At 36.1% G+C, this 10,719-nt stretch overlaps 1 protein-coding gene across 2 annotated transcripts; it reads right to left on the minus strand.

Moving 5' to 3' along the window:
- On the minus strand, positions 1 to 7,844 carry rho-6 (rhomboid-6). 2 transcript variants are annotated; one of them, XM_067767508.1, is made up of 4 exons: positions 7,451 to 7,844; positions 1,379 to 1,522; positions 1,060 to 1,239; positions 1 to 999 (listed from the first exon to the last, which is right to left on the minus strand). In XM_067767508.1, the coding sequence occupies exons 1-4, from the start codon at positions 7,688 to 7,690 to the stop codon at positions 808 to 810; spliced, it is 756 nt and encodes a 251-aa protein (XP_067623609.1). In that variant the 5' UTR covers positions 7,691 to 7,844; the 3' UTR covers positions 1 to 807. The 2 variants fall into 2 exon arrangements, with proteins under 2 accessions (XP_067623609.1, XP_067623610.1); XM_067767509.1 differs by lacking the exon at positions 1,379 to 1,522.
- Between the last annotated feature and the right edge of the window lie 2,875 nt (positions 7,845 to 10,719).

Genomic DNA, 10,719 nt, shown 5'->3' on the forward strand with positions numbered 1-10,719 from the left:
ACAGACAGACGGACATGGCTAAATCAACTCGGCTCGATATACTGAAATGATAAAGATGACGAACTTATATCAGATTTAGCCACGCCGGTCTGTCCTTCTATCTATCTGTATGTATATTTGGGTCTGGGTGTATTTGGGTGGTGTCTGATTTATCATTTGTCGTAACGAAACCGATCGGACCACTATAGCATATATCTTCCATACAAATGATTTTTCAGATAAGAGGATTTTCGCCATTTCTTCTTCATTTTAAAAGCAGCTTAAAACTTCACATGATGATTACATATACATAAGGCATATATTGTTGCCTGGAAAAATTGTCGAAATCGGTCAAATATGTAAAATATATCTAACACAGCCGATTACTCAGATTAAGATTTTTTTTCAGCTCCATTGGTGAACAGTATAAGGTCTGTTCAGCGTAACCGAAGACAGTTCTGTCCTTACTTGTTCTCTTTCTCTTCATGTGAACGGAGCCATGCGTAAGAGGTAATCGCCATATAAAAAGCAAAAGTCAAACATTCATAAGTTAATACTTTCACCATTTCGGGAAGCCAACTAAGTATATAGCTAGGGAATAATTAAAAAATTGTATTTGAATATCATACTAATAATAGACTTTAAATTTTAAAAATCGTGTTTATCATTTAAGCAAATTGCACAAACGAAATTAATGGCATATTTACACGTGTTTTCGGAGGTATTTGTAATTAAAGCGCTACGACTCCATAATAGTGAAGACATAAGCGCCTATAAGTACATGCACAAATTGTCAATACATGACATCCGATTTTAGAAACCCCTTATTTAGATTCCACCATAGAGTAAAAATCCCAAACACAGTCCAACTAAGCCGCCAGCAATGTGCGCTTCTATACAAATACGTGGATTTTGATTATCATTGACGAAGTAATGAAAAGCTGTGACGCCAATATCACTGATGCACAAAATCACTAATGCCAGAGTACGCAAATAACAATGAGATAATTGGGGAAAATTCTAAAGGAAAAAAATTTTAAATTTTCTAATAAATTGCTTTAAACATCTCATAAAACTTACCTTCCACATATGTGGCAGATGGCTTGTCAAAAGCGCATATACACAAGCCGAAGCGCCTAGCAGTGAAAGTCCAGGCTGCAAATAAGCGATAGTCAACGAGCCAACAATCCCACCAACAATGTAAATCAAAGCAACTTGCCAATGACCTTGCTCATTCTCCAGACAAAAACCGATAATGCACTGTAAACGTTTCAAACGTTAGAGAATAAGAAAGTGTAGGGAATAAATTAACCTAAAAAGAGCGCTAAATTCAGCCTGCTACTAATGATGTCTGATCATACTTAGGTTAGGCTAGGTAAAACTGCCCGGTCATACTTACTTGTAGCAAAATATTCAAAAGCAAATGTATGAGATCAGAATGTAATAGCGTGTAAGAGAAGTAGCGCCAATACTCGTAGGAATGCTCGGGTATATAAATGAGACGTTGATAAATGCAATCATTGGCGATGAAATAGAGAGAGATCTGTAGATTTAGAACGCAAAAGGGGAAATGATTATTAACTTAATTATGAAAATCTAAAACTTCTGCAATCGTTAAAGCTAGTGGGAGCGGAGTTTCCGTGGGCTTGGGAGTGGCAGTGAGAGGGAGAGAAAAAAAAATTGAGGACGAGGTAGCCGAACAGTATAGAGGGAGAAGTGCAGCTCACTTTTTGAATGTAGGCAAACCAAATTTAGTGAAATGTAGAGGGTGATAGAGCAACGTATGTTTTTTGGAGATCGTCATCCTCACAAAGAGACTCATCCCCACTATCAGATATAATACAGTTGAGGACCAGCCAAATAGAAACACTCACTTCATGGAAATATCTGGGCATGCAGGCAGGCAGTAAGCTCACCTTCTCGGATCACATCCGTGGAGCCTGCGAAAGTGGTGCATACAAAATTGATTAATGACAAATACAGGTGGTCCAAAATAATGTACAAGGGAACAGATAGCATCAGCCTCTGATTCTATACACTTTAGCGGTGCAGAAACTGAGCGTATGCAATCAAATACCGGAAGAACCTAACCGCCCTCGCATCGGTAATACGCAGAAAGGCGCTGCTCAGCTTACCTTACGGTATCGGCTGAAGCTGTCATGGTCGTTCTGGAAATCATACCAATATATCTTATCACTGAGGAATGAAAAGCAATATACGACTGTCATACGAATTGATTCTGGCAAAAATAGTGGAGCAACAGTAACCGTAGAAAAGTGGACCAGTGAACTATTTTCTGAACTGAGCCCATGGTTGAACCAACCACACGGAGAGTTGACTTTTACCTGACATGGTTACTTCTGCAAATATCTCCACAGAATGTGTAAGGTTGAAAGCCAAAATTACCTGTTCTGGGGAAAATTATACGATTTACACTACACCTTCTTCGAATGTGAGCACTTCGCCGAACAACGAAGGAGGATAGAAGTGATAAATGGTTACCTACCTCCAGGCAATGTTATCGATAATATTACCTGCTGAAGCGACAGATGGGATACTGTCAGCACATTTGTGAGGCATATATTTCTCAGTAAATAATCAAATGAATGCTTAGCCCATTAGTGCGAGAGTAGCCATGGAGCTCGCCTGGCACGTACCTGTACCCGAAGTATTGCCAAATCCGGTGCCAAGTTCGGGGAATTGCACGAGCTGTGGGAGGTTAGATTTTAGTGGGTAGCCGTTCATGTAAGAAGGTAGTCTCGCAGTGAGTATTAAAAATCTCGGTCATTGTATAAAATATTTCCTCTTCGACAAAACTCAAACGATATGAAAAACAAAATTTTATGTCGTATTTAATTTTATGTTATGTTATTTTATTTTATGTTATGTTATGTTATGTTATGCTATATTATGTTATGTTATGCTATATTATGTTGTGTTATGTTATGCTATGTTGTGTTATGTTTTGTTATATTATGTTATGGTTTGCATTTTATGTTATGTAAACATCATGTTAAATCGGCTTATGGTTTGACATAGCTTTTACGCTTTGTTTTACAATAATAAAAAGATAAAATGATGAATATGAAAGCGAAGATTAATACAGAAAAAACTAGTAAGAAATAGGGAAAAGATGCAATATCATTATGTATGCAAATTTTTACGATCTTTTTTGCCAGCGTCGATATATACCCTCTTCGAACCAAACCAAATTTATCTTGCTTAAAATATACCTCAAACTAAAGTACAGTGCAATTTTCTCATGTTTTGCTTTCAACATTTTTGCAACTTAATTCCATTCAATCCCAATTTGGTTAAACTATGTTACGAAATACGAAAACCACAAAATAATCACAGCATCGATTAAGTCATATGCATATATATATTGATATTTGTGTAGGTACCTACAAACATACGCACAATCTAATATAAATTACATTTCCCTCCAAGAAACTCGAGTACTTAGACCTCGCTAGTGAAGAGTGCTCCATAAAGATCAATAAGTCGCTACTACACAATTTTATACAATTCGCTGCCCAAGGACAAAACTTTTTACTCCAGCTTTACGGAATATGTACTCTTATTCTTAAAGAAATTACATTCTTAGTGTATATGTAGCACATGAGGAATACCCTGTATAGGGGTTTTATGCAAACAAAGGATAAGAGTTTATACGTCATTTTCCATATTTTATTCATACATAAATATGTACAGCGATATCGGTCCATTTGGAAGAGATTGATATCACTTGAGGCCAATTTTGGAATTTCTTTGGCATTTGTATTGCGAAAGTTGAAGCAACTTAAACAAAACATAGAAAATTGTTGATTCAATGAAAAGAAAATAATACATTCAACTGACTTTACTAAAGTTCAGTAGAGTTAACGATCCCTTAAATACCCGCGATTAGCGTAGATATAGATATTATTTTGGTACACTACTACCCCAAAGTGGAGCACTTCTTAGGTACTCCTCTATGTATATGACAGAAATAAATCACATGGTGCATTAAAGTGATTTTGTGAATTCTGCACACATTCATACAAAAGACTACACTGATGTTTCGCTACAATTAAAGACAACAGCGCCACCACTTCCAAAGTTAATTTTTTTGTAATTTTTTTTTTTTTTTTTTTGATTAAATGTGTCATTATTAATGCGAGCAAATTGACAAATTTTTTTGTTGTAATTAACTGGCTGCTGTTTTATATTAAAACGTACGTTTGACTTAAATGGAAAACAAAAAGTGAAACATGACAAGTGTAACATCTTTTTTCTGTACAATCGATTTCAATTGCAAAATACAAATGTGAACACATTCAAGTGCGCTCATACAACACACAAATGGATGTCGCACTTAATTCGGTTATTTGTTGCTCATACGCCCCAGTGACCTTTTCGAGTGAATTAGTGATTTTGCTAAAAAAAAAATACAATTGACCAGTCTCGAGATCAAAAAAAAAATTTATTAATTTTCCATGTGTGTTTGCATATGGGGCCATTTAGGGACAACTTCGGTATCAAACCGGCATTATTTTCGGGATTAACACGTAACATTTCTGAGAGCATTTCGGTTCAAAGTAGTAGATACTTTCTGTGATAGTTTGGAAAAAGTCAGCGTTTCAAAGTCACAGGTAACAAAAAAGTCTCGAGGGGCAAAAATAATTTGCTCCAAAAGGCAAGAACTAGTAAAAATTTTAATTATTGTAAATTTTTTCAATCATCGGTACAGCGACAAAACTGTTTTAAAAATGTGATTTCCTTTGAAACCAGGGACGAGTTACTTCCGCAATTCGTAATTTTGTATTTTTATAGCGATTTTTGAGAAACGTTTCGGATTTTTTTTTTTCTGGCATGATTTTTGTACTAAAATTCTAAGTTTTCGTGATATATTTGAATCGTTCCAGTAAATTATAATCGATTACGAGAAAAACTAATCGGTTTAGTAAAGTCACGACTGATCACAAAGTCACCGGTTTATAAAAAAATTACTTTTTACAATATAAATAACGCTAAAAAGCAAATTTTGAGAAAAAATTGACCAGTGACTTGTATAAAAATTTATCTTTTTTCGAATACAATAACTTTTTAGAACCTATAAAACCGATTTTTTTTTAAACTTTTGTAAAATTATTTTCGGGATTGACTTTTTAAAAACATATCACTTCCGGAAATAATTGCTCCAAAACAGTAACTGCTTTTGAAAAAATTACTTGTGCTTGAAATGTCACTTGTTCAGAAAAATATTAACTGAAAATGTGGTCAGTTGGGAAACGAACAATATTTTTTTAACCGGTGATTTTGCTGCTCTTTTCTTGGTTTTTTCTAAAATTTTTCGGGACTTAGTTGATTTGGAAAATAATTTGTTCCTTCAAACTTCACTCCAAACCAGAAGTTAATGCTCTAGCAAAAAGGCACTTCTTCTTTTCTTTATATTGTGTTGGGATAATTTTGAAAGTTTGTTTCAAATAGCTACGTAATTAGAAAATTTTTTTTTTGAACATATGACTTCTTTTGAAACGAATGACTTTTGAACTGGTGATTTCGTTGTTGTTTTCTGGATTTTTTGCGGAAACATTTGTGAAACAATTTCGAAGCAACTTCGGTACTTTTTAGTGTACTTTTTGAAATGGGTTGAGAATTAAAAAAACGGGTCATTCGTTCCAAAAAAATCATCGATTGAAAATAGCATCACTTTTTCTTAAATTTTTGGGATCATTTTCGAATTGCCTCGGAAGATGAAACTCATTCCAGAAAAAGTAATTAATTCGCTGATTCAAAGCCACTCTTTACAAAAAATTCACGAATGACAGAAAAATTCACTTGTTCTATTTAAGTCCCCGATGCATTAGACGTCCTATTTTCCAAAACAACCAACTGTTAAGAAAGTACTTATTTTAAAATTGTGACTTCTTTTAATACTATTATTATTATTTTTTTTTCGAATCACTGATTTCTAGATTGTTTTTGGGATTTTTTCGAATAATATTCCCATTTTTTCGATACCTGTTGGGATAATCTGGGCAGCGTTGATGGAAGTAATAAGTTCCGGAAAAACGTACCAGTTTCGAAATAAAACACCGAACCGAAACACTGTTAACAAAATCACTAGTGGAAAATTAATTCTTCTTTCTAAAAAGTCACTGAAATTTCCCTTTTGCGTAACAGCTAACGTTTTCGAAAACATTTTTTTTTTTTTTTTTTTGTGAAAATGTGACTTTTCCTTTAACCGGGGACTTTTTTCAGACCAGTGATTTTCATGTTTATTTTGGGATTTCTTGAAGACAATTCAAGATTATTTTGGAACTGCCTTTAGGTATTTGAATGGCTTTGGAAAATAATTGATTCCGGTAAGCTTTACCTTAAAGCCGAATTTAAATCACGGCTTGATAAATAGTGCTTATTCCAAAAAATATATCTGTTCATAACTCGGCATTTTTTTTACACAATTTTTGGGATAATTTTTAAATCGCTTGCCTAAATGGAACTGGTTCCAGAAAAAGTCACGAGTGACAAATAAACCACTTTTCACAAAAAAAAATCACAAATTCAATTTTCCCATAATATCCACGCGTTTTATAAACACTTTTAAAAGCATGACATTGTTGTTGTTGTACCGATAACGTTGCTCCCCGAAGGCTTTAGGGAGTGTTATCGATGTGATGGTCCTTTGCCGGATACAGATCCGGTACGCTCCGGTACCTCAGCACCATTAAGGTGCTAGCCCGACCATCTCGGGAACGATTTATGTGGCCACATTAAACCTTCAGGCCATCCCCTCCCTCCCCACTCCCAAATTCCATGAGGAGCTTTGGGTCGCCAGAGCCTCGTCTGTTAGTGAAACAGGATTCGCCGTGGATAAGTGAGGTTGACAATTGGGTTTGGAGAAGCTATATATTGCGCTGGCAACCTGAAGGGTTGCGCTACACAGCCCCTTGAATCTGGTATTTTAGTCGCCTCTTACGACAGGCATACCTACCGCGGGTATATTCTGACCCCCCAACCCGCTGGGGTCAGCATGCCATTCTTTCAAGTCAGTGACTTTTTGAGACAGTGACTTTTTCTCAAACTAACACGTTTGCGAAATCAGCCAACTTTATTGTACCGGTACTGAAAAAATTCCCTTCTTGTCCTAAATTAACTCCGAAATAGTCTCGAACGCTATCGCGAAATTATCCCGAACTGGTAAAGCACGAGATACTAAAACAATCATGTAATGTTCTGTTCCCGTAGTTATATCGAAAACTTATACCGGCATGATTTATGTTCCGAAAAATTACCCCAGATGGCCTTAACAGTAAACGTTCAAAATCTGAAATAAAATCTTCGGTTGTCGCAAAGAACTCCAAAAAAGTCCCAGGATAAAATTTACATATGTGGTCACCAATGATTACGAGCTGACTTAGTAAATTTTCTGATAATGCCCATCCCTGCTCCCCAGTACATTTTAAGCAGTAAAATCTTATTTCACCTGAATGCCAGACATTATAATAATGAACCAAGATATGCGCCACAAACGTTTTCGTTCCGTTAAATCATCAATGAAAATTTTTGCAATCGGCGCTGTCCCATTTGGCAACAACAATGGTTTAGCTGCTACCATAGTAACATTGTCTTGAGTATGAAGCAACTCCTTATTTTCGATGGCCATAACAATATTAGCGCATTTTGTGCATAACACATTCGCCTTGTTCGTTTGCATTCTTTTCATCAAGATTGGAATGCTTCATTGAACTTCAAATGCCAACTTAATTCGTCAAATCATATCTTATCGGCGCCATAACACACGAGATTTCAGACAATACAACTTTTGATTCAAATTCTTTGTTTATTTATTTTAATATAAACGACGCGTACGCCTACAAAGCTGCCGCACAACTGATTTGAATCAGATCGATTGTTCATTGATCGCCCTGATCGCCCATTGATCAGCGTTAGCAGCAAAAGCGCAAATGATTTTTATTGGCACTATGCCATATGGCTTATGAACGTGCGTATGTATGTTTATTTTGTCCGTAGGTGGGTACTTTTTTGTTTATGAAGGGAATATGAATGTAACGCTATTAAGATTTGGTAGTCAGAGTATTTTGTTTATTTTTCTGCAGCAATTAAGATTTGTTTCCAAGAATCAAAATTGGTTTGCCTTTCAAGGGAATGCAAAAGAATATTATGTAAGAATTGCGTTACTTAATAACCGGCTAGCCTGGTACTTATCTCTAATGCAGGCAGGCTTTACCGAGTGTGAGACTGCCTTCTTATCATGACGAGCTCCACACTAACATTGAACTTCCGACAGGGCGCTCATTTTTCCGCACCTGGAACCACATTTGACGTTATGTGAGCTCTGTAAGTCCTCTCATGTTACTGAGCCCTGTTTCGCTTCGATAGGAGTATATTCCTAAAGAAGCTGCTAAACATATTCCGTAAGTCATTTTTAAGTTTAAGGTTCATTTTATGAATGACACTTTCTAGCGATAGATCTACAAGTGGCTCTTCGATTCTTCTCTTTTGTTATACAAACTAAATGCATTAGAAGCAAATATGTGGTGTCCAATTAAAAATTGTGTGAACTAGAAGTCGACCTTACATCTAGCCGCTTCGAACATAGCTTCAGCTCAGAGATAAGTTCGGCCTCTGTCATGGACCGTAATGATAACTGCTCGGTATTTTCAGATTTTATTGCATCCGCCTAAATTTCTGTATCACCTCGTGTGCGCAGTCTTTTCCCAAGCCCTTAAATATTGTTCTGAAGAGGTGAGCGTGCTATCTGGTCTAATCCCATTATTTCACTTTTTGGTCCTTAAGATTCATATTAGCAATGATGAGAGTTTGGATGATAGGTATCAGACCCATTATCTCCATCGTTATTTATGGAGGGCACTCATATGAGTCAGTTATGAAGTTATAATTGCCATTTCCGCAGGAACTTTGCCTGTACGTTAAACCTTCCGCCAGCTGGATTTTCTGGTAGAATTTTGGGGCATTATTTGTATCAGCCAACGTCTGAAACTCCTTTCACTCAAGCCGTTCGGCGTAAGGTTTCTTTTCTCTAGAGAGGCATCTGGCAACTGGCTTAATTTCTTCGCAACCGGAGAAACCATCTAGACGGTAAATCTAAAACGAAAAATGATACTGATAAACCTGTTTGTGTTCAAAAAAACTTGAGCAGGAATGACGGAAAATAGTGCCAATATACATCTGGATCAAGCAGTTGACATAAAACAGTTCAGAACAACACAATTGAATAATTAGGAAAAAAGGCTTTAAGTGCGTAGGGGAAGTCAAATATGTGGTAAAGGTAGTCGGTTTGGTATCGTAGAGGTATAGACGAGTTATAAATTCTTTTTTTTTTTATACTCAGCTGAGCAGAGCTCACAGAGTATATTAACTTTGTTCGCATAACGGTAATCCGTAACGGCATAAACTAATCGAGATAGATATATACTTCTATATATCAAAGTGATCTGGGTGAAAAAAGAAATTCATTTAGACATGCCCGTCCGTCCGTCCGTCTGTCCGTCTGTCCGTCCGTCTTTAAACACGATAACTCGAGTAAATTTTGAGGTATCTTGATCAAATTTGGTACGTAGGTTCCTGGGCGCTCATCTCATTTCGCTATTTAAAGCGAACGAAATCGGACTACAACCACGCCCACTTTTTCGATATCGAAAATTTCGAAAACCCGAAAAAGTGCGATAATCCATTAACAAAGACGGATAAAGCGATGAAACTTGGTAGGTGCGTTAACCTTATAAGCGAAATGGAAAATTAGAAAAATTTTGGACAATGGGCGTGGCACCGCCCACTTTTAAAAGAAGGTAATTTAAAAGTTTAGCAGCTGTAATTTGGCAGTCGTTGAAGATATCATGATGAAATTTGGTAGCCACGTTACTCCTATTTTTATATATATGTGCTAAATAAAAATTTGCGAAATCGGATGACGAACACGCCCACTTTTAAAAAAAATTTTTTTAAAGTCAAATTTTAACAAAAAATTTAATATCTAGATTCTATGACGATAACTGTTTTCTGTGAAAATTGGAAAAAATCGGTCGAAGCCACGCCCAGTTTTTATACACAGTCGACCGTCTGTCCTTCCGTTCGGCCGTTAACACGAAAACTTGAGCAAAAATCGATATATCTTTACTAAACTCAGTTCACATACTTATCTAAACTCACTTTGTATTGGTGTAAAAAATGGCCGAAATCCGACTATGACCACGACAACTTTTTCGATATCGAAAGTTACGAAAAATAAAAAAAAAATGCCATAATTCTATACCAAATACGAAAAAAGGCATGAAACATGGTAACTAGATTGGTTTGTTGACGCAAAATATAACTTTAGGAAAAAACTTTGCAAAATGGGTGTGACACCTACCATATTAAATAGAAGAAAATGAAAAAGGTTTGCAGGGCGAAATCAAAAGCCCTTGGAATCTTGGCAGGAATTCTGTTCGTAGTATAACATATATATAAATAAATTATCGGTACCAGAGAGATGATGTTCTGGGTGACCCTGGTCCATATTTGGTCAATATCTCGAAAACTCCTTCACATATACAACTACCACCACTCCCTTTTAAAATACTCATTAACACCTTTCACTTGATACCCATATCGTACAAAAAAATTCTAGAGTCACACCGGGTCCACCTTTATGGCGATATCCCTAAATGGCATCCACCCATAGAACTATGTCCTATGCCCTCTTAAAATACCGTTTAATACGTTCCATTT

Source organism: Eurosta solidaginis, chromosome 2 (genome assembly GCF_040869045.1).
Source record: "Eurosta solidaginis isolate ZX-2024a chromosome 2, ASM4086904v1, whole genome shotgun sequence".
NCBI classification, from domain to species: domain Eukaryota; kingdom Metazoa; phylum Arthropoda; class Insecta; order Diptera; family Tephritidae; genus Eurosta; species Eurosta solidaginis.